This window comes from Canis lupus, chromosome 17 (assembly GCF_003254725.2).
Source record: "Canis lupus dingo isolate Sandy chromosome 17, ASM325472v2, whole genome shotgun sequence".
Taxonomy (NCBI): domain Eukaryota; kingdom Metazoa; phylum Chordata; class Mammalia; order Carnivora; family Canidae; genus Canis; species Canis lupus.
In genome coordinates, this window is record NC_064259.1 from 37,401,060 (window position 1) to 37,424,895 (window position 23,836).

The 23,836-nt window shown below is 50.6% G+C and overlaps 1 protein-coding gene and 1 long non-coding RNA gene across 23 annotated transcripts in view; one reads left to right on the forward strand and one right to left on the reverse strand.

Moving 5' to 3' along the window:
• Positions 1–23,836, reverse strand: part of PAX8 (paired box 8) — a 57,437-nt gene that overhangs the window by 1,718 nt on the left and 31,883 nt on the right. For 5 of the 22 annotated variants that reach the window (XM_049095467.1, XM_025453892.3, XM_049095468.1 and 2 more), the window contains exons 4-11: positions 21,676–21,876; positions 20,204–20,292; positions 19,770–19,895; positions 19,319–19,506; positions 14,676–14,799; positions 14,058–14,267; positions 7,269–7,370; positions 950–1,036 (exon numbers count right to left, since the gene is read on the reverse strand). In XM_049095467.1, coding sequence (XP_048951424.1) covers positions 950–1,036; positions 7,269–7,370; positions 14,058–14,267; positions 14,676–14,799; positions 19,319–19,506; positions 19,770–19,895; positions 20,204–20,292; positions 21,676–21,876 — 1,127 coding nt within the window. Of the gene's footprint in view, positions 1–949; positions 1,063–7,268; positions 7,371–14,057; positions 14,268–14,675; positions 14,800–19,318; positions 19,507–19,769; positions 19,896–20,203; positions 20,293–21,675; positions 21,877–23,836 lie in introns of all 22 variants that reach the window. The other 17 variants (XM_035700581.2, XM_035700577.2, XM_035700575.2 and 14 more) reach the window with 17 other exon arrangements.
• On the forward strand, positions 14,267–18,427 carry LOC125752743 (uncharacterized). The gene is made up of 2 exons (XR_007402901.1): positions 14,267–14,688; positions 17,292–18,427. It is a non-coding gene; the product is annotated as an uncharacterized LOC125752743 (long non-coding RNA).

The following is a 23,836-nucleotide window of genomic DNA, read 5'->3' on the forward strand; positions in this document are numbered from 1 at the left end:
AGCTCAGCCCCCTTCATTCCTTTCTGGCGCAACTGAACAGAAAAGTGGCTTGCAGTTGAACCCATCTGGCAAACCCAGGTTAGCAACTCTCCCAGTCATTTCTGGAATGCCAAGAGGTAATGGCAGGAGAGGGGAGGTGGGTCCTAGGAAATGGATGGTCCTACCTGGCCTGTGATGGCACCCATGGGTGGGCCACACTTGCTCCATTGCTTCTCTTGGGCTCAGATTTGCTCTGAGACCCTCAAGGGAGACTCTAGTGGAATTCCTCAAGTTCCCCATTTATGGGGCTTGGTTTCCTAAAAAAGCGTCTCTACCCAGCCTATAGCCCCAGGGCAAGAGAGGAGTGAAGAGTAGCCCAGAGCTTACTCTCTGGATCTCCCTCCCAAAGGGTGCCCATTCACATCTCAAGCCAAATATCAGACACATGAACAAAAGATCCCAGTGGAAGGGTTTCCGCGTGGAATAATGAGCTCTGGGGCACCACTTAGATGGTTAATGTGTGCGACAGGCTGGCCCTGTTTGCCAACAGCATGCTCCCAGGCAGGAGGGCAGTTGGTGCTCCTGCAGGGCGCCCCCACTTCAGTGTCCCTGCTGCTGGACTATGAGCCCCTGAAGGCAAGAAGTCCACTCTGAGACGTTTCTTGAGTTCACCCTTGCCCTCCCAAGGCCTGAGCCCCAAATCTTATGAAAAACAGATTTCAGAGACATGGCCTCAGGCAGTAAGAGAGAGAATGATGCAGAGAAGTCTCCTGCTTATGTGCTCTCCCTCCAAACAGCCGGGTCCTCTGCCTTCCCTCCACCTGCTTGGACTGCCAAGAACACCTGTCTCCCCAGGCCCTCCATTTAACCTGGGCATCCTGGCTGCCTTTGAGGCAGACTTTCGGCCCCGCCTTGTCCCCCAACCTTGCCCCACGTAGCAGAGGGCCTGGGTGACCCCAGGGGGACTTACTCAGCAAGCTGGAGTTGGGGAAACGCCAGGCCTCGCCGTAGGAGGAGTAGGGGGTGTGGCCGTAGGCATTGCCAGAGTATTCGCTTCCTGTTGGAGGCACACAGGTGAGAGGCCTGTGAGGTGGACACACCAATGTAGGCTTGGGGGTCTGGGACGAGGGTCTGCAGGGCTGGGCACTGGGCCCGGGGACAGCATGAGCTCAGAGGCCTCTTGATCCACTCTTCGGGGGCCCTTAAGTCTGCATCAGTTTGGACAGGGCCCTTTATCGCCAGGTATCAGGGTCACTGCCCTGACAAGCTCAGACCTCCCAGCTATCCCAGGAAGGAGGGAATACTATAATGCCCGTCTTCCAGGTAAAGAAGCTAAGCCTTGGAGATCTGAAGAAGCTCACACAGCAGAAGGGTTTGGTGGTGTTTGGAAACTGTGCTGTGACTCCTAGCGCCCAGGTTCTAGCCACCTTTTCTGCTGCCTGGACCTCCGGCAGAAGGCTGTTCCAGAAGGGGCTGAAGGGAGTGAGAGAGGTCAGAAACAGCAGGAGGAGGAATCAGCATTTATAGACTTTTTAGCCTCCCTAGGTCTGAGTTTGTTAGGGACGGGTGTGTGGGGGGCAGTGGCAGTGAGGGGAGGGGTGCAGGGGATTAGGGGAAGGAGCAGAGGGAAGAGCCCTGCAGGGCGCCGACCTCTGTGTCCTGGGACTTGTTCTGAGGACGCCCCCACTCCCATTCCATTTGCACTTGAAGCAAACTCAGTGCATGAATTTAAACAAAGTAAATCAGATCACCAGGAGTCACAGAAGTCACTTGGCTCCCAATAGCAGATGAGATTTTGAAAGGTAGTCCGGACATTGGGTGAGAAATCAGATCACCTCTGTGAGTGAGTTTTTGGGTTTACCAAAGGCATGATTTTCCAAAGAAATCTCGTAAGGATTCCCTTAAACAACAGCAACAAAGCCATGCAGACCAGTCCATTACCATCGGTACTTGGTAGGGAGCTTAAAGTCTGCAAAACGCTTTCCCACACACTAGGCTCCCTTATCCTCAAGCATCATATGAAGCACCCATTAATACCACCAATTTCTAGAAGATGAGTGCGGCAGGATTAAGCAGTTTCCCTCAAATCACAGCGTTGGTAAATGGCAGAGTAGAACTTGACCTTAGGGCTCTTAACTCTGGATTCCAGATAATCCCTTTATGTGTTTCTGAGCCAATTACCTCTCCAAAGCCAGGTTCCTGCCAACTCTGCCATCCCTTGAACGTCAGCATTGCCTTTCAAAACCTCGTTGCTATTGGGAAGTGAGTGCCTTCTGTGGCTCCTGGTCTCTTTCAGACTCTGGAAAGGAAGCTTGAAAACTGCCTGGCTCTCAAGCCTGCCTGCCTGAAGTCAAATCCCTGCTCCCTACTTCCTAGCTGTGTAACCTTGGACAAGTTGCCTTGATTTCCTTATCTGTAAAATGGGGGAAAATTATTGTCCCCATCTCATGGGGTTTATTCAGGATGAAATTAAAGAATATACATTAAATGGCTAGCCCCACACTTGGTATATGAAAAGCACTCCAAAAATGCTAGCTTTTGTTATTTTCCCAATAAGCGAGTGCTAGAATAAAGCTCAACAGAGGATCACAAATGAAGAAGCTGCTCTCTAGAGAGGGAAAGACATTTGTCCCAGGTCCATGTTCAATTAGAGCTAGAACCATGGTCCCTAGCTCCTACTCCAGGGCTCTTTCTTGAATCCAACAGTGCTAACTGTTCTCCACTTACGGCTGGTGTACCTCAGAACTGCCTGGTGTCAGAGCACCCTAGGAAGAAGTGGATTCTTTTTGGGCTCCACAGCCAGGGCCACGTGCCTTTCCCTCCACCTGGTGCCAAACACTGCTGGCTCCAAAGAAATAGAGGTGGAAAATACAAAGGGCTTCCTCTCTCATTTTCTCACTTATTCATGCCTTCACTCACTCACACACTCACTTATTGAACACACATTCACCAAGTACCTATGTGCTTCAGGCACCCAGAAGGTGGCGTAGGGCTTTGGGCTCAGGAGGCAGCACACACCTGGGTGCAGCATCTTCCCAGCACAAGATCTGTCAACCAGCCTGCAGCCATGGTGGATGAAATGTCCCTGCACCCACAAAAGCCCAACCCATCCTCTTTGCTCTGCATCCCACCCCACCCCACTCACCTCTCCAAGGACTTGGCCCCTACAATCTATCCCTTCCATTTTTCTGCTTCATTGATTTCTCCCTTCCTAATTTACCACTTTCTCTAGCTGGCAAACATGCTCTGCCATCTTCTGTTTTAAAAATTGTCTCGCTGCCCCACATCCAGCTCCCTGAAGCTTTCTGTGCTTCCTGATGTCTGCCCTCACTTCCTCATTCCTGTCCAATCGGGCCAGTGATGATCCTCTGAAATCCCACAAATTCCACCCTGATCATTCCAATGGTCACTTCTAGGCCTGCCCCCCCCCCCCCCCCGCCAAACCTCCTTGCTGACTGTGATTCAGGTCATTGCTCCCTCTACACCTTTGGGTTTCATGATGCCTCTGCTATCAGATCCACTGTCCTCTCCCACTCACTCTCCTTGGTGGTTTCTTCTCTGTTCAAGCTCTAAATGCTGAAGGCTTGGTTTGTGAGCCCTCTGTGATTTTCCATCCACATTCTCTTTCTAGTGATCTTGTCTAATTCCTTGGCATTAAATAACAGCTCAGTGTAATGGCTGAAATTTATGCCCTGGCCAGAATTCTTTCCTGACTTCAGACATATATCATGTGCCTACTGACTTATTAAACTGGGTATCTGGAGGTGTCTCAATTCTATTATGGCCCAATAGAATTCTTGATTTCCACCAGCCACACATTCTACATCTTCCTCTCCAGGTCTCCCACATATATACTTGCCACCACCACCAGTCATGCATTTTCCCAAGCCCCAAGCTTAGGAGTCATCCTTGTACCCTCTATTTTGGAACCCCTATGGCCAATTCACCAGTAAGTGTTGTTGGCTGTACCACTAAATAATCCTCAGTGTCTCTTTTCTCTTCCCTCACTGCTACCTCCCCAGCTCAAGCCACCGTCGTGTCTTGAATGAACAATTGAAATTGTCCCTCCTCTAATTGGTCTCTATGCTTCTACTTTTGACTATCTACAATGTGTTTTCCCAGCTGCCTGGGTAGTCTTAAAATTTGACCAAGCCACTTCCCAGATCCTCTCACTTTATAGTGTTTTCCCCATTCACTTGTTGTTCTTGGGTATACTCACCCCCTTTTTAGTGTGATCATGCTAAACTAGTTCCTGCCTTGGGGCCTTTGCACTTGCTGTTCTTTTGGGCTGGGGATGGTTTGCTCCAGTTTATCACTTGGCTGACCACTTTGAACACCTTCTCAGAGAGGTTTCTCCTGTTCATCCAATCTAAAGTAGTTATCTCCTCTCCCTGTGGCTCTTTATGACATCATTCTATTTTATTGTCTTCATGGCACTTATCATTATCTGAAATTATCTTGTTTATTAATTCATTGACTTGTTTACTGTACTTTTTTTCTCCATTGTTAGGTTGTAAGCTCCATGAATAGAGGGACCTGCCTTGTTCAAGGCTATATCCCCCAGCATCCTATACCATAGTACTCAACCAGTTTTTACTAGGTGAAAAAGAGGTGAATGTATGGAAGGATGCAAGAATGGTTGAAAGATTGGGTAAGGATGGAGGATGGGAAGATGGGTAGGTGAAGGAATGGATGTGTGGAAGCATATATGGATAGACAGATAGATGAATGGATGGATAGATGGTTAGATGGGTGAATGGATGAGTGGATGGAAGCATGGATGGATCAATGAAAGGATGGATCTAAGGAAGGACGGATAGATGAATGGATAGAAGGAACAATGGATGGGAAGAAAGAAGAATGGAAAGATGGATGATGGAAGGATGGAAAAATGGGTAAGAAGATTCACGGATAGATGGAAAAATGTGTATAAAGATGCATGGATGGAAAGCTGGGTAGATGGATGGATGGATCCATCTATCTGGAGTTGCCAGTTCAGCCCTAGAGCTGGTGTGAGGGTCATCAACTCTGTTAATGGGGCAGGAGCAACTACCACCACTATGAGAAGGCAAAACAGAAGATGAGTGGATACGAGAAGTCTGTCCTGGTCCTGTTCTTGTGTTGCTTTCTTATAGCTTGTGTTGTTATTTCTAGTATTATGGGAGGCAGTGTGGTATGGTAGAAAGAGCCCCAGATTTGAATTCAAAAAGACCTGTGTTAATGAACAGCTCAGCCACGTAGTATAGTTCATTAAGACCCTCAACACACTAAGCTTGTTTCCTTATTTTTATTAAACTAGAATAATATCAGCCTCCTAGTCTTATGTGAGGATTAAACAAGAAAGTTATATCTATGAATGACCAGGCACACAGAAGTACATAATAAATTATCTTTGCCTTCCTTCCACTAATGATTGAGGAATGTCATTAGCATGCCTTGTTTTAAGCCTGTATTCTGAACCTGGCACGCAGTAGGTGCTCAGTGAAGGTTTATTAATTGTAATGGAAGGAATCGCCATTCAGTTCACTGGGAGATTGTGGCTACTGGTAAGGGATGGACGAATAATATTTTATGAAAAAAACAGTTCCTTAAGAATTCATTTGTACCATGGAGTTCCTAGGAACCAGATGATGCATTTAAATAGTATTGCATTTTCTGAAAACTAATTTACACATAACTTAGTGGGGAGCCCATGCCCTGTGTAAGGCAAGGTCCACCCCTTTTTGCAATTCACTGGTAGTTGATGCTACACTTGTGCTATTTTTTTCCACAACACTCACTCAGGATGAGATCTTTCTGGAAACACCTGGGGGCCTTTGATGAGAGGCCCAAACCTTCTAGCTACCTCACAGGTCAAACTCCAGGCCCCAGGACCCCCTTGCCCTGGGCCTGGCCCCAGGGAATGATTCATAATTAAGAGAAAAGCCCTGTGCTTTATGTTTCCTCCTCCTCCTCTAAGCAGGCGGCAGGGGAAGGTGGAGAGGTTGGAAGGGGGATGGGGGGAGCCGACTGGAGCCTGGGATTTTGATTGAGAGGCCCCATTATCCACACTCTTAAAAAAATAACCGAATCTTTTCCTTTTTTATCTTGACCAATCTCATTTCACGCTCCAGAAGAGGAAAGGAGGGAGGGAGGGAGTCCAGGGCCAGGAGGGAGAGAGGAGTCAGTATTCTGTATTTTCAACGCTGCATTAAGCACATCGCCACGGTAACCAGGCAGCAACAAGTGCCAGCTCAGCAGGTTCCCAGGGAGTGCAGAGACCTCCTTCCCTCCCCCTTCTCCCTCTCCTCCCTCTACCCAGGAGAGCCCAGCCCACCTGCAGCACAGGGAACCCAGAGTGGGTGGCTGGCAAAGAATAACCTCTGTCAGGGAGGGAGGGAAGCAGGCCTGGGTGAATGTGCTAAGTCTCTGGGGTCAGAGCCATGGAGGCTGACCCACGGTTGGCATGGGGGTCACAGATGCCCTGATTCAGAGCCTGTTCTAGAAGCTCCAGGTCCTGGGCCTCTAGAGGCAGTAGAAATGACTCGATTCTGCTCTATCCACCCTTGGGTCCTTCCCATGTGGTTCCTAAAAAAGTGAGTGTGACTCTAACAAAGACATTCTCCTTGTCCTCCTCAGTTGCCTAGAGCTTGACACTCTGGGTCACTGTTAGGTGATGATCATGCTGGTAGACAAGGAACCCAAAGGACTGGCAGGCAGGAATCCAAGACAATCCAAATGATGATGGAGAAATCCTCCCAGCTTATCTCCCTGTAGTACCTTTGGAGTATCCAGAACTTCGGTCTCACCCATGCAGGGCTGAGTGCGGGGTGTAATGGAAGGTATATTTCAATCATCTTCAACATCATCATCACCAACACCATTCATACTCAGATTTTACAGAAAGGGCATACAGATTCATCAGAGTGAAATAACTGGGAGACCGTGGGTTGCTCAAGTGCCAGGCTGGTGTTTAGCTCATACTGTTCTGCGGACCCCTAGAGCGCTGTCCATCAAGGCTCACTGAGTCAGTGGAAGAAATGGCAGAGCTTAGATCTGAACATTGGTCTGTCTCAGGTCTGCCCATTTCATCATGAGGAATCTGGGAGCATGTGGGAAGAAGGAGGCTGAGTGGGGGAGAGTTAAGGAGCTAGAACCACAGCAAAATCCTGGCTCCAGGCATATACAAGATGTGCTCTTTGGGAAATCGATGCATGGGGCGCACCCTACCTCTCTGTCCCCTCTTGCTTCACCTTTGGCCAACACTTCCTATTTGTAGCACTCCCCTCCTGCCCAGCCCGTCCCCTTACCTGCCACCATGCCTGCGATGGCAGAAGAGGCATAGCTGCCCTGTCCACTGGTGGGGATGTGGGGTGGGTATCCGGGCAGTGTGGGTCCCACCATCTCTCTCCCTGGAAAAACACAGCAAGGAGCCATTAGTTAGGCCATCGTGGGTTCTTGCACTTCTTGTCTTGCTTCCCTGAGGCTCAGCAAGTCTTTCCTCATGCCATGGCCACTCTCTCCAAAGCCATTCTCCAGAACCCACTTCCCCCTCCTCCGTCCTCTGAGTTCAAGCTTCTGCCTGTGTCTGGCCTTCCAGAGGACACAGGCTCCACCACACAGGGAGCACTGCCTATTGCAGTCCTGTACTGTGGCCCGTCCTCCAATGATTTTATTTGCATGAATCTTAATTCACCCATAAAAATGTCATGGTATTGGAGGAAGACTGGGGGCTTGGTCTTCTGGGTCTTTGTTATCCCTTGGTGTCCAGCACAGCAGTGGGTGCAGCTGGCCTAAGTAATACATTAGAGGCTACTGGGCTCAGACCTTATGCTCTTCCAGCCCCAGCTCTGAGGATCAAGAACAAGGCCCTACAAGGGATGGCCCAGGTGTGGCCTTTTGGTCACCATCCTTAACTACCCTTCTTGGACCTGTGGCAGACATTGCTAATCAATCACTGTACTCTTTTCCAGTGGACCAGAGAGGGCATTGGTCTCTTCAACCTGGCCTTCCAGGTGGATACAACCTATCAGAGCTGTAAAGGACACAAAATCTATTGGCTATTCCTGACCTAGAAAGGAGATGTGGGCTGAGAGATATTTAGTGTTTATACATGAACATGAACCACATATCTGCCAAGTCCATTCCTGAAAGGGGAAAAAAACATTTTCAGCCAAACAGGCACCCATCTCTCTCTATCATTTGTAGGTAATGCCCTTGCCTTGGTGGCAGCGAGGCAGCTCTGTAGAGACCTGATTTCCCTGGCTCCACCTCTTCCTTACACCTGGAAGTCGAGCCTTCCCGTTTTGGAGGCTCCATCTGACTAGGTGAGTTTCTTCCAGAGCCGAGATATCCTGCAGGCCCAGATCAGACTCTCCCTCACCCAAAGATCTTTGGCAATACAACCTGGTTTGCCCACACCTGTCCAGGTTATGACCACTGTCCCAGCATATTTATTAATAATGTCCATTTCACTCTCAAATGCCCCAGTGTGAATGATGAATTATTTTGTCATCGCAGCTCTTGGTGATACTTAAAGGCTTTCTCAGCTTCAGCACCACTGAATTGGGGCTAGATAACTCTTTGTGTGGGGCCATCCTATGCACTGCAGGATGCTCAGCAGCATCCGTGGTATCAACTCACTAGATGTCAGTAGCAGTTCCCACACCGCAGTGTGACAATCGTAAATATCTTCAAATATTGCCTTATGTAAAATCACCCTGAGTTGAGAATCTCTCTCAACTCAATTGAACAGAATCTCTCTGTTCAATTTCTCTCTGTTTCAATTTTTCTGACCATTTTACCCAAATGCCTCTGCTTCTTCCATGCTGAGGGCTATTTTTCTCCTAGGGCTTATATGGACTCCCTGTAAGCCTGTCAACCAACTTGCCAAGGTCATCCCCTCTACATTACTGCTTGTCCCACTTTTCTCCCTGAGGTCCCCCCAGGGTCCTACATGCTTTGAACTCTTCAGGGGGTAGCCAGGAATATTAAAAGGGAAGGTATGTCCTGTGGAATTTTATGAGTTGTCAATACCAGAGTGACAAAGTCTTACCTCTTACCCTGAAGACAACTTGTGCATTCAGTAAAGATTTATTAGTAAGTATAATGTCCTAGGCACTTTTTCTGAGTACTGGGGATACAGCAGTGAGTAAGAATGCTAAGTTAGCAAGACCAGCCATTAAATCAAGATGGGGCATGAGCTGGGATGAGCATGTGGAGCCAAGCCTAGGGATTAACAAACAAGACCACGCCTTCTGGTCTTCTGCTCTTTCTCTGGATGGAAGGGTCTAGGAAGCAGAGGACCTCAGTCCTTATCCTGCTTCTATAGCTAATTTTCCAAATGCCCTTCAACCAGCCACCTATGTGCCCAAGCTTGTTTCTTCATGTGCAAAATGTGAGAAAAAGAGTAAGAGTAGCCTTGTGCACCTTATTACTACTGCTATGGTGTTATCAGCATAATTCAGAGCCAGGGTTTCATGTTACAGGTGGGCACTGAGTGGTGCAATGGACAAATTCCATAAATTGTGACATGTCATGGGAACCATTATAGAATAAGTCCTATTTGAAATGAGCCATCAATGATCATTATTTAAAACTATGTGATTGTTTTCATAAAAATGAATATCACCTCCTAATTTGTTTGACTTCTAGTATGAAGGGCAGCTATGGTTGGTGTTGGACCAAAGAGGGTGAAATCTACTGGAATTTTATAGGTGGGTTCAGTTCAATTGACCCAAAGTCCCGAACAAATGAAGGATTGGAAACCCAGGTGAGGCAAGGAAATTTTAGTATATTTAGAAGTAGGAAAATATGCAGGATCTATACCAAGATAAAATCTGGTCTTTCTTTGAAGAAGACTGCAGTACTATCAGCTATCAGACCCAGCCCCCTCGGCCCTCAGATGAAGCACTTGGCCAGGTACTGGAGCCTATGAGAGCAAGGGGGGACAAGAAGCCTGTGAGAGCAGTAGGGATACAGAGGATAGACAGGTGCATGCATAGAAGAGTGATGGAAGACGGTGATGGCTAATTCAAGCTCGATGCCTTCTCTCTTTCCTCTTCCTGCTTCCTCCTCTGAGAGAGAGATAGAGAGAGACAGCACTTGCAGACACAATGTGTTGAGCAGGATTCTGAGGCTGCATCTGTGTCTACCGTGACTGGGGTTGGAGGTGAGGAGGTAAGTCTTGACTCTTAGGCCACCTCTTTGTTGGTACTGGCCTAGGTGCTCTCCAAGGCTCCCTTGGCCCTGGACCCCTGTGGTCTCACACTCTCCTTTCTCTAGCCCTTCTCCATCCCTGTCCATCAACTGACCCTACTGCTTCTTGACCTTTGTGGCTCCATGGGCAGAGCACTAGGGCACGTGCTCCCCTGAAGCCACAAATTAATGAAGTCACAGTTGCCCTGTGGGACCCCATCCCATGAAACTAGCCCTTAGACTGCTCTTAGATAAAAATTCATCAACCTCACTCACTTAAATTCTGAGATTTTAATCTTCATCTCTCCTTGGTCACCAAATTTTCTCCCAGTGGGGCAGAGGTTTCTGAATCAAATGCTGGAGGAGACCCCAAAAGTGTCCATGAAACTTGGCCCTCCTGGAAAGCCTAGGAGGACTTTCTATAGGATGGCTCTCACCCAGCATGTGGTACCTTAAACTCTCCTATCAATCCTTCAAAACTTTGTTTCAGTTCCTTAAATACATGGTTTCTTCCAAAAAGCCGAGAACCTCACAACCTTCTCAGAAATGAAGCCACAGAAGCCATGAGGTAGATGCACTCCAAAATGGCCTGTGACTTTTAATTGACTTACTTATTTTTAAGGCTCTTCATCACTAGTTTCTTTGATTTGTAACTCCTCTGTACTCAAATATATCTCAACATGGCCTTGTTTTTCAGAAGGTGATGTAGACACAGGTCCATGTTGGCTGGCTGTGAAGTGGGGTTCTATAAGAAAACACTAGCACCCCAGAAATATTGGTAAATGTTCTAAATATTGGGGGCATTCCTTGGAGGAATTCAGAGGGTAGAGGTGATTTCAGACAATTTTATTTGCCCACTTTGATGTCTGCCCTCTATGTGACCCTTTTCAATTCCTTATCTTGTTCTGATAGCAAAGAAAATTTATAGCAATCCAGAAATCTCTTTGGCAGGACTAAATATAATTCCTCACAAAAGAATGGAGGCGGGTAATGGACTGTTTGATGATAAAACCAAACTCAGAGCTTTCTGATCAGCTGAGCTGGAATCAGCCCTGAAACATCCAGGGCAGGGACAACCTCGATATCACTCTTACAAGTGTGTGGGGACCCAGACTGGGGCATTTGAAGGGAAATGGCAGGAATATTAGGGGCAATCCTATTGTTTCCCAAACTCTGATGCTTCTTCTTTTTCTGAGTTGGGAGAAGCTGAGACTTAGAAGGGCAGTCACCCTGGAAATTGTGCTATCAAAGCCACTGGGTGAGGAATAGAAGTGACCCCAGGAGGAGACCATGAAGCAGCAGGGAGGGTCCTTAGGAAGCCACTCAGAGGAGGAGAGCCAGGAGGGCTCTGGGAGGTGAGGGCCAAGCTGAATCTGGAATGAAAACTCACCTGGCCTGCCTATTCCTCTTGTCTGCAGCCCTCCCTCAGAATAATTTAGTCTTGGTTACCTTTTCTTTAAGTTCACCTTTTCCTCCCTTGGATCGGTTTCTAGCCCCTCAGACTCTTGAGATCCTTCCTCCTAATCCTCCTTCTCTCTGGATGTCCTCCCAGCCTGCTCACCATGGCTCAGCCACGTGGTAGGTATTTAGGTCCCTTCTTGACCATAGGCTGCAGGTGGACAGTCTTCAGGGAGCTCCAGTTCAACACCCTGGGCTCTGCATGGACACCAGCCATCATGTACTTGGTGCCCAAGCCACAGAGCTGGCCTTACTCTGAACTGCAGTCCTGACTTGCTTCCTGCTCTTGGCAACCTGCCTGGACCCAGTCTCTCTAAGCCTGGGCACCTCTTGCTTTTCTCAGAGCACCTGCCTTTGGTGCCACCTCAAGTTCTTGAGCTGGGCCTTGCAGCTCACCATTGGCTTTCACAGGGATCACACCCTGTCCCCTGGCATGTGTTGCCAGCTTCTTTACCCCATGCGGTAGATGACCTTCCAGTCTGGCAGTTGGTCTGAAGAGTAGGCATGCCTACTAAACTAAGAACTGACAGAGGTTGCAAGTGGCATCCTGGTTTGATTGCATATTGATAGGGAGTGCTTGAAGCCCTAACAGGGTGACAGAGAAGAGAGAAAGTATGGGGGCTTTGGGGTAGGGAGTTTGCTCTGGGCTGTTCCAAATATCCAAGACCACTTCCTACTGCTATCTGCCCTTCCCTCTCCACTCAAGTGGGCCTGCCAAGTCTCTGGGCAACTCACATAGTAACTGAAGTCCTGCTCCCCATTGTCACATGATTTTCCCACACCTTAGCCGTTGCCTGCCTTATTGCAGCCCTCCTGGTCGGGGCCTGCCATTCACACAAAGCAGGCAGCCTCACCCAGTGATTGGGCCTCTCCACCCCACAGTGGATGTGAGTCTCTTTACTCCCTGGCTCCCCTCTCACCCTCCCTATCCCATTTTCTCTAGCTGACATCATTCCACTCAGCTCACAGATTTTTCTCCTTTAATCACGTTGGTCAAAACAAATGACCCATCTCCACTGACTTCACCCGCTTTTGAAATTTTGAACTCTGAGTCAACATTTGCTTCCTTGCTCCATACCCCAAAACACCGCCTCTCTGCCCACACACTGGACTTCCCTTGTTAACCCTTTAACTCTGTGCCCACTCCTTCCAAGAGGGCTTCCCACATTAAATGTGGGGATACACAGAGAAAATAATCCCAGGTGCCTGCCAGACAGGATATGTAGAGTCAGTTATGAGACAGAGTCTGTGAACTTAAATTCAAGATGACCTTGGAGTCCCTCTGGGCAGGTAGAGGTCTTATTCTTCTGGTTTGGTGGTTTTCAAGTCCAAGGGCTTTCAGGGGGCATAGTCCCTACTTCAAACAGAGTAGCTCTTCATTTGTCTGGTTTGGGTACCTGGCTTCTATAAAAGCTATCATTTCAAGAGAGCGTTCTGAGGCCCAGTAAGTTGAAAACCACTGGTCCAGAGGGCTGGCTCACTTTTGGCTTCCTCCATGTGTTCTAGTTCAATGCCTTGGGCCCACATATAAAATAGTCCCATCTCTGTGGAAGCCCATCAGATATCTGAAGACTATCATGGGTCTCTGCTCCCTTTTTTCTCTCCATCTCAGGCCTTCTGCCCAAGCCAGATGTCTACCTGGACTCTTTCGCCTGCTGCCCAGGCCCTGGCTGGATGGGCTCATGTCATTCTGCTAGGGAGGTCTGAGCCCTAGCCGGTGCACACAGGCTGAGCCCTCGACTCTGCCAGATGCCACATGCCTATTCAGGAACCATGACCAGGCCCTTCTCCTTCTTGGGCCTGTTCCCATCAGTATAAGGAGAGATTTGCTCTAGATGCCCCTAAGGTGCTTCCAGCTTTAAACGTTTTGAGGCCAATGAGGTTCCTGATGGGAGGTTCTCCTGTTCTCCCATCTCTCAAGCTGGTGAGTTACTCTGCTTCAGTGTTCTCCAAGGGAGACCCTGTTAAGCTGGGTACAAGGAGAGCTACACTCTGGGGATCCAATGGGGACCGACCCTCTGTTTTTTTTAAAAATTCCATCCAGAAATTGGCTACAAGAGCCAATGACTTTTTCCCTCCAAAGTTCTTTTTTGTTTCTCATCCAGACCAAGGGTTCACTGCTCTATACTGCCTGGCTCCTGGCCTTAAGGTGTCTCCTCGTCCGTGGGTCTTTGGGGCGAGGTTCTAGAAATCGGCCAGGCACCCCACTTCCTGGGATCCCCAGAGTGCCTGCCCACCCCCATGGCCGACCCCGCCGGGGCAGGGGAGCACCACATCTCGGCTTGTGCAAAAGTTGCAGGAAGATTTAGGGAAGAGAGTGACGGTGGACTGGGCCGAGGGCCGGAGAGGGGGCTGGACCCCAAAGCAGGGGATAGTGGCCGGCCCTGAGGACCCCCCTCCCTCCCCCCGCGAGAGCTGCACGGCCCGGGACCTCCCTGTCGTACCTGAGAGGAGGGCCTGGCCCGTGAACTGCCCGTACACGGAGGCAGCATGGGGAAAGGCATTGAAGGGCGGGACCGAGGCACCGGCGGGGACCCCGGCGCCGCCGACTTGCTGCAGATCCAAAAAGGCGGAGCTAGATAAAGAGGAAGGGGTGGAGCTAGAACTGGACACCTCGGGGGTTTCCTGCTTTATGGCGAAGGGTGAATGAGGATCTGCCGGAGGGAGGGAGACAACAAGGAGAGAGGGGTGTGAGATGATGGGGCGGGCACATGCACGAACCCAGCCATGAGATGTGGGGGGTGCGGGCGGGGCGCTGGGGCAGGCGGCTCCTCTCTGCGCTGGGGGCCTCGGGAGAGTGAGCGGGAGCGCGGGAGCGGGCAGCTCCGCCTCCTGCTGTGCCTCGGCGACCGGCGGGGGCTGGTGCGCCCCCCTCCCCCCCGCGGCCGGAGCAGGGCCTGGGCTGCAGGCAGGACCTGGGGACCCACCTGGAGGCCCCGGGCGGCACAGCCCACCTCTCCGCAGGCCCAGGGCCCTAGCCCCCCTCAGGGCCGGCCACACTCCGCCTTCCAGCCTTTCGGTGCAGCCGGGGCGCATGGCCCAGGACATTCCAGGCATCGTACCTGCCACCACGGGGTAGGTCTGGTGAGTCGAGAGGTTGCGCCCCAGGGGTGTATTGGAAGGGGTCAGGGTGGCCTTGCCGTCGTCCAGGGCGGCGCTGTTGAGCAGGGGCAGCGGGTAGAGGCCCTGCGGAACAAAGACAGGTCAGCGCACCCAGGCCCCTGGCAGTGGGCCTCGCCGTGGCCGCGGAGACCCAGTCTCCCGAAACACTCGCCCTTCCTCGCTGTGCCCTTCCTTGCGCTCTCTCTCAACTCCACTTAGCCCTTAAGATTCTTACTCTCCGACTCCACTCACAGCCCTACTGTTCCTAATCCCTGGCTCATAGCTTCCCCTCCTGCAGCCCTAGAATTCAGAGTCCGCTGGTGGCCTGAGGGCTTGGCTGGACTGTGCTCTCCTTCCTCCTTGTCTCCTTGTAGGTCTGGACCTACAGAGAATGAATGGGATGCAGGGCTGGAGCAGTCCGCCTGTGGCCTGGTTCAGAGGTCTTCACTGGATCCGCTAGGTTATTCCTCTTCAGATAGGAAACACAGCCACAGGGAGACCAAGAAACTTGACACCTTCCCATAGGGGGCAGAGCCAGGACGGAAACCTAGGGGGTCCGGCTCTCAAGTCTATACTCCCAAACGGTGCACTAAACTGGATGACATCATGACCGTATCCATTTGCAAAAAGTACACATTAGAGCTTTGCTGACGTTATCCTGTCCACTGACCCCAAGGGCCCTGTGACGCAGGCAAGTAGGCAAGCAATATTGTGTCTGTTTTATATGTAGAGAGCCTGAAGCCGGGAGAGTCAAGTGTCCCAGCGAAGTATGAAACAGATACTAAACTGAGGGCATTGGATCCTGCCCCAGGTGCTCTTTCCTTCAGTAAAGTGGCAGGCATGACACCCCACCAGAGCAGGTGGCTGTCTTCTTTCTCTCCTCTATATCCAGTAAATATAAATTCACAGGTTCACCTGGAAGATGATACTTTGTTTTTGTTTTTGTTTTTGTTTTTTTTAAAACTTTATCAAGTACCTGTGGGGTTTTCTTTCTCCCTAGTGCAGTGATGGGTAAGTGTGCACTACCCCTCACCGTGACTCCCTCCCTTAGGACAAGACAGCACACACAAGCACACACCTGTCCCCTATACGTGGGTCACACATGTCACAAACACACTCCGTGAAGCCATGTGCAATGGTAAAATCAAGGAATGCTCTGGTTACATAACAGCTCCACTAACAGCAGTCTCTTCCAACGATTTCCACGGAGCTGGGTTCTCCAAGGGGCTGGCACTTTCTGGTTGCATGCCGGGCACTTTTGGAAGCTGCAGGCAATTCTAGAGGCCACCAGAGCACCATTATTGTTTAGCCGCAATTACTGACTAAATGGTGCTCTGGCTCCACGCTTTCAGAGGGGGCCTGCTTTGTGGCAGGGTGGAGTTGCTTAGAGCCCAGCTTAATGAAATTGAACAAAATACCTAATTTCTGGAGAGTGTAAGAAAAGTTTAAAATGCCTTATGGGTGTGTTGATTTAATAACAAATAACAAATTCCTACTCAAAATCCTACAGCTTTCCCAAATCCAGACAATTCAGTGGGGAAAAAAAATCCCCAATTCCCCCCGAAACCACCAGTCATCCCAGTCATGACTGGATTTATTTCTGGGGTTGAATTTGAACTGGAGTGCAGAGTGGCTTTGGTACTTGGGCCAATTTCAGCCCTCGGTCTACAGTGACCAGCCAAGTAGCTGTGGTCGCTGTGGCCTCTTTGAGCCGTGACTTTCTCACCTCTATGGCAGAGAATGGAATTTGTGTCCCTAGGCTGATGTAAGAGTTAAATGAGATTTCGTATATCTACATTAAACGCTTTGCAGGGAATGCCCAATACATTGCTCTAATGGGAGTTAGTATTTCCAAATTCTGGGGATCCCTGGGTGGCTCAGCGGTTTGGCGCCTGCCTTTGGCCCAGGGCGCGATCTTGGAGTCCCGGGATTGAGTCCCGCGTCAGGCTCCCGGCATGGAGCCTGCTTCTCTCTCTGCCTGTGTCTCTGCCTCTCTCTCTCTATGTCTATCATAAATAAATAAATAAATCTTTTAAAAAAAAAAAGTATTTCCAAATTCTGTGAAGAGTCGTAAGCTGCAAAATTCTTGGTCTCTGTCATAATATGCACATTCTGCTGATCTGCTTCTTGTTGCACTTGTAGAATACAGGACAAAGAGCTGCTCCTAACTGTCCTGGTAGTGAAATAGCAACCAGAAGTGAGGCCACATGGTGTTTCTATTGAATACTTTCTCCCTTATTGATCTTACAGAAAAAATAGCTGTGCCTTCCCTGCCTCCTGAGGTCGCGTATGAGGACCTGTGCTTCTCTCTCTCTCTCTCTCTCTCTCTCTCGGATCCCCAGGCCTGAGGGCCTTCCTGTGTCTAGGTGAGGGCACACAGAGTATCCTTCAACAGCACAGTCCGAGTCACCAAGGGCAGGGAAGGCAGGAGCTTGGACACAAGGAGCCCTTGGCACAGGCTGCATGCTCTCTGCCCCTCACTACCTGGCCAGGTGAATGGATGAGCGAGTAGAAGATGGGCTGAGGGAGGGAATGAATCATGGATGGATACTGCTGATTGGTTTCCTTATCCATAGGATGAGCTATTCCATGGTTTGGAGCTGTTCCATGGTTTTCAAACTCTTTCTCCAGCTGACAGAAGCAGCGTGTCTAACAGAGTGCGCAAGCGGACCAGTCTGAATGAAACCAGGTCGGCAGACCTGAGCTCCACAACCATTTGCTCCCCCCAGGCTCTGTCTACCCTTCTCGGACTTGGGTTATCGGCACACAAATGGAAAGACTAGACTCCATGATCCCTGAGATCCCTGTGGCTCTAAGACTCCCCAATACCGTGATTCCCCACATGCATGTGCCAGCTTGGGGCTGGTCTCAGGGTCTCCCTGTAATCAAGCAGGGCCCTTTGGGAGCTCAGCAGTGGAGCTAAGAAATGGCTCTGTGAGCCAGAGGGTGCCAGGGTGTCAGCAGCAGGGTTTCTGTGGGACGGCTGCTCCTTGCACCCTGGGCTGTGCAGCTCCTTGCCACAGAGCAGGCTTCCCGTGAGCCCCCGGCTTCTGCTCCACTTCCCTCAGAAAGCCATGTGCCGACTCCCGGTTGAACACCAAGGCCCTCTCCCCAGGTCTGCTGACGGCCAGCTTTCTCTGCACCCCCTCGTGGTTGCCACAGCCCAGGCTGATAAAATCGCTGACGCAGATTGCCTGCCCAGCTGCAGTGCTGGCATAGGCCCAGCAGCCCAGACGGTCACTGGCAGTGGTTCAGCTGGTTATTGGCATCGTCCACATTGTCCTGCTCAGACTTTAAAGGCGTAAGGCTTGCCTCACTCCTGGACTAAATGACAGCATGAGCGAAGTGGGGTGAGCACACCCATCCTAAGGGAATTCCTTAGCTGGTTGATCCAGGGGGTAGGGGTTGGGGGTTGGGGGTGGAAGCCGTTGCTACTGTGGAGAGATACAAATGGATGGATGGTCCTGGAAGTTCTGTCAGAGTCGTGGAGTCTTTGTTGGGCTCGGGGAGACCAAGGACATCTCTGCTAGCTGTTTCCAGAAGCTGACCTACTATAAACCATTTCACCTGTCATGATCCCTGGAAATAAAAGTTCCCCTGTAACTTGCAATTTATTGTTCTGGATTTCTCAGCTCACTCACCAAGACACCTTTACTGAGTATCTGTTCTAAGAGGGGCACAATGTTAGGTGCCATAGATTAAAAAGAAAGAAAGAAAGAAAGAAAGAAAGAAAGAAAGAAAGAAAGAAAGAAAGAAAGAAGAAAGAAGAAAGAAAGAAAGAAAGAAAGAAAGAAAGAAAGAAAGAAAGAAAGAAAGAAAGAAAGAAAGAAAGAAAGAAAGAAAGAAAAAGCAAGCTTCGAAATGCTGCCCTTCCTTGTGAAACCCATGGTCTACACCTCTGTCCACTGGACAATTCAGTACATAGTGAGAAGTTGCTGGAGTGACCTGTTGGATGGGCGGAAGCACAGACAAGACAGAGATGAAGCATTGGCTGAGGGGCAGGGCATGATTCATGGGTAAGTGATGCTTGAGCTGAGTCATAATGGCCAAGCAGTACTTTTCCAGGCAGAAAGGTAGAAGGAAAGGCACTCTGTAGCGGGCATGCAGTGTGTCAGTGCACAGAGGTGTGAACAAGAATGACATGCCTGGCAGCATGAGTAATGCAGTAATGCACTTGTAGGGTGTACAGGTGTGAGTGGCCAGAGGTAGGCTGGAGGTGCTGGTTGAGGTCATGGTGTGAGGCTTTGAGCTGCTGCTTTAGAGCTGTGGGACCTCCCCCTGTGGTCTGGGAGAGCCACTGAGGACAGAGGGAGGGTGCCACCTGGTTGTGTTGCTCTTTCCGAAAGGGTGGAGCTCAGAGGCTAAGGGTGAGGGGAAGGCAGGAGGGCTGTGGGGAGAAGGAGGAGGATGCCGGCATCTGGTAAAGTCAAATCTGTGTTGGGGTTGGACCTGCAGGAAGCATGTGACCCTAAGCCACGGGCACAGGTTCTGGCCACGTTGGTGGCAAGACCGCAGGCTGACTAGGAGACCAGGAGTCTTTCAGAGACTGTGCTGTGTTGCAGTCCCTGCCTGCTGCTGCTCGGCTGCTCACCTGGCTGCTCACCTGGCTGCTTACCTGCTCGCCTTTGGTGTGGCTGGGGGAGGCATAGGCCTCCGGGTAGTGCTGCCGCTCGAATGGGCACTCGAGTGGCTCAAGGTGGTGTTGGCTGAAGGCGTCCGTGCGAAGGTGCTTGCGGGGCCCGCTGCTGCTGCTCTGGGAGTCGATGCTCAGCCGGCAGCTGTCCTGGTCACCTGGCATCCCCAGGCAGGGAGAGAGCTTTCAGGGGACCCATCTACCCATGCCCCAGGCCAGAGTGGAGAGGCAGACTCAGGCTGCAGAGGGACGGGGAGGACCTGGCTCCAGGCCGTGGGACTGTGGCCAGTTAGGGACAGGCCATGTGCTGTAGGCGGGAACCCACCGGCACCTGCAAAGTCTGGGGCCACCAATCCCCTTGGAGCCTGAGCCGATTGCCCTCCTGCACCCCCAACCTGCCCTCTGGTTCCCCAACACTCACTGTCATCCATCTTCCTCTTGCTGTCGCTGCCGGGCTGAGCAATCCCCAGGAGCCCGTTGATGGAGTAGGTGGATCCCAGGGAGTCTGACTGGGGTGACTCTGGGGGCGTGACAGCTGAACTGGGGACTGCAGTGGGATGAGAGGGAGAGGGTCAGTGCGGGGTGGGGTGTGACTCCCCCCTCAGGGTCCCTGCTGCCACGACAGAGGAGTCAGGAGGCCCGCTGGCGGGAGGGGTGCTTGGAGACATGGCTGCCTGAAGTGAGGCCACCCCTAAATACGTCAGGGCACCTTCCCTGGGACCCAGTGAGGCTCTGTCCCCGTGCAAGGGCCCAGTCCACACAGGCGGGTGTATCTCTGTGGGCCTGCATGTGACCATGTTTCTACAGATGGGTATGTGTGTGCAAGATTGAGTGTGCCCACGTGTCGGCACTCACTCAGCGTGTGTCCTGGGCTCAGGGACTTGGTGGCCACACAGCTGTCCATGGGGAGGTTGAACGGTTGCTGCACTTTGGTCCGGATGATTCTGTAAGAAGACAAAGAAGCTATTAGAGAGAAGAGGAGGAAGCTGGACTCACACTGCCCCAATCCTGTGCCTTTTTTGAGAGTGCACTTGGTTATCTTAGAGGCACCTCCAGCACAACTTGTCTATAGTTGGACTCCTGACCGGACCACACCCGGTCCTTCCCAGTGGTCCTGTTTCACAATCAGCTCCACTGGTCACTCAAGGCGGAACTGCAGGAGGGGCTTCACACCTGCCTCCCTCTCTCCTCTGTCAAACCCATCGTGAGGTTCTGTGAGTTTGACATTGTAAGCCTCTCCAGCATTGATCCGTCTCCGCATGTCACTGTCAGTCACTTAGGGCAGGCCTCCACGAGCTCTCTCCCACCAGGATCCCTCACTGGCCCACCCCTATCTGCTCTCAACCCTTTCTAATCTGTGCTCCTGATTATAGCCTGAGTAGACTTTTTGCAATGCCTCCTGCAGCCTCCTGCTTAAAGTCTGCCAACTTTCCTATGGGTCACAGGCAAGAATATGTGACATGGCCACCAGCCTCTATAGGGCAGTCTTTGCTGACATTTCCACTTCAGCTACCTCATGCCCCCCTGCCCCCAACCAACATTCTATCTGCTGGCTTTCTTTCAGCTTCCTGTCTAGGATCTGTGAGCCACAGGGCCTTTGCATATGGTGTCTCAGAGCCCCTTTCTTTGGCTCCCCTTTTCACCTAGTTAACTCTTATTCATTGTTTCTTACTCCAGGACATCTTTTCCTTCCTTCCTAAACCAAGCACCGGATGCTAGTTCACATACCTCAGGTTCCTCATCCTTGGGAGGACTGAGAGCTACATTTTAACAATTGTGTGTGGGGGCACTTGATTGGTACCTGATTAGGGTCTGTCTTCTCACTAAACTATAAGCTCCACAAGGACAAGGATTGTGGGTTCCCAAGGCCTAGCACATAATGAGTGAATTATGTATATATGAATATATGAATGAATGAGTGAGTAAATGATTGATGGAGGCTGTGAGTGAATAATTGAATAACCGAACAATTGAGTGAATGCTTGAATGAGGGCCAGGTTAGGGGTCGTGTGGCCCAGGAAAGGATCATTCCAGGATTCTTTTGTTGAATGAAAGAGGATGTAGTGTGCGAGGTAGGAAACTACCAAAGTAGGGCCTGGGGTGGGGTGGGGTGGGGTGGGTGGGAATGTCATAGAGCAGTGGGAAGGTGTGGTACCTGCCCCGTGGCACCTGGGGTGCCTCCTGCTTAATTCTTCAGCAAGAGGCCCCTTCCTAGGCTCTATTTCCACCCAAGCCAGGTCCTTCTTCCGATCTCTGTCATGGTTCCCCCAAAGCCAGTTACCCTGTTCTCCCCCCTCTTCCTGCCCCAGCTGCTGTGTCCCTCTTACCTGTTGATAGAGCTGACACTGGGCACAGTGTCGTTGTCACAGACACCCTCAGCCAGGAGCCGGTCTCGGATCTCCCAGGCAAACATGGTAGGGTTCTGCCGTTTGTAGTCTCCAATCTTCTCCACCACCTTGGGGGTGGCCACCTTAGGCTTAGAGCCCCCTATCACTCCAGGCCGGATGCTTCCAGTCTCGTAGTACCTACTCCAATAGAGAACCCCAAAGAATTACCCAATAAGCAGGTGGGATCTTTGAGCAAGGACTTAGCCAGAGACTCCTGTTCCTCTCTGAGGCTTCTGGGGGGAGGGGTAAAATGCACCCCCAGGGCTGGCTTTAAACACTTGATGTTCCTAGCACTGTCTGTTTCCCTTGCATGAGTAGGTTTATGCTGCTGCCAAACCAGAACCCTCTGCTAAAGACCTTACCCTGGACACCTAGCTTCTCTCTTTTTCCCTCCAGCCAGTCTCCTGTATATGAGCTCCTGCAAGAGCCACCTATGAAGCACAAAAGATTTCCCTTCTTAGAAAGGAGGTTTTGATGCACAGGCTCTGTATATACATACAGGTTCATGGCAGCGGGTTTCTCTACCCAGCTTTCCTGCATTAAAGCTTGACTTACCATTCTCGGCTATCCTGGTTTTACCCTTCCCCAGGAAGCCAGCTTGGATCATTGGGCCCTCTGCCCTGTTTCACTGGTTCACCTTTGCTCCCTTACCTTCCTCCCCTCTGGCTGGCCACTAATTTTCTACCAGATTACATGATTCAGGTTGAAGCTGTTTCTCCTGGACTCTGGAATGGCAGCCTGGCCTGGATCCCTGACCACATCCAGCCCCTTAGGCCATGCCCACTCTCCCAGGCTGTCCACTTTCCCTTTCCCCTGAGCCCTCAACTACCTCCTTTGGTAGATCCATGACTTACGGTAGGATGGCTTTCCCCTCTTTGTTATGGAAACTCTCTGGTCTCTTCTACCATAGAATGAAATCTGGTTCTTTAAAACTCTGCTTGTTAGTCACAGCCATCCCGGGCTCATCTCTGGGACATTACAGCCCATCTCGGGAACCTTGCTCCTGACCCGAGCCAGGGAGCACGCTTTCCCCTGGCAACCTCAGTCAGAAATCTGGGGTTCTCCACAGTTCAACCACAGTTCAGGTCCTTTTGCCTCTTTAAACCAGAACTCCTGTTGAATCTACCTGTGAGTTGGGTGAGGGAGACAGGTACATTTAAGCCAATGCAAAGCCCAAGTGCCACAGTACAGGGGCATTTGGGGTGTGGCTGTCCAGACTATGCTATGTCAGTCTAGAAGCAGGCTTTACTGCTCCTGGTCCCTCCTGAACTTTTGGGTCAGTGGTCCTCAACTCTGGCTACAGAAAACTAGAATTATTCGATGGACCCTTAACACTATACAAACACTCAGGCCCATTCTCCTAAAGTTCTGCTTTAATGGGTGTGGGCTAAGGCTTAGATACAATTTCTTTTTAAATTTTTATTTCTTTTATTTTTTTCAATTTCTTTTATTTTTTTTTTAATTAAGTTTCCCTAGGTGACTCTTAATGTGCAGCCAAGGCTATGAACCATTGGTCTGGAGTTACTGTTCATAAATGTTACTTGGTCTTCTCATAAGGATCACAGCACCCAGGCCTGGCTCCCTGAGTGGATGCTATGATTTATATGTAGGCCTGAACCAGGCCTTAAGGATCTGCATCTCATCAAGGAACCCTGGTGCTTCTGTTGCAGGTGGTCTGGGAGTTAACAGTTTGAGAAGCATACTCAGATATCCCTCATGCAGGGGGTTAGACCGCAGGAGCCACCTCTGATCATGTGTCCGCTCCCTAGCAGCTTCATTTCCTTTGGTCTCAGCCCGGGTTGTTGGGGTACTTTGGGGCAGATTCTCCTGTTTTAGGAGTAGAGAAGCCCATAAAAATGAGAGATGGGGCAAAAGAGAAAAGTGGGAGGGAGAAATGAAAGGAAGGAGAATAGATAAAGAAAGAAGCAAGGGCAGGAAAACAATAAAAGAAGGGGGCGGGGAGGCCCAGAAACACCTCCATACTCTGTTCAGATCCCAGTCCTTGGGCCAAAGCTTCACAATCAAGAATGGACCAAGTTCCCTGCGGGGAAAAGGCATGGCCAAGAGCTGGGCTGCCCAACACAAGGCCTGCAGGGAAGGT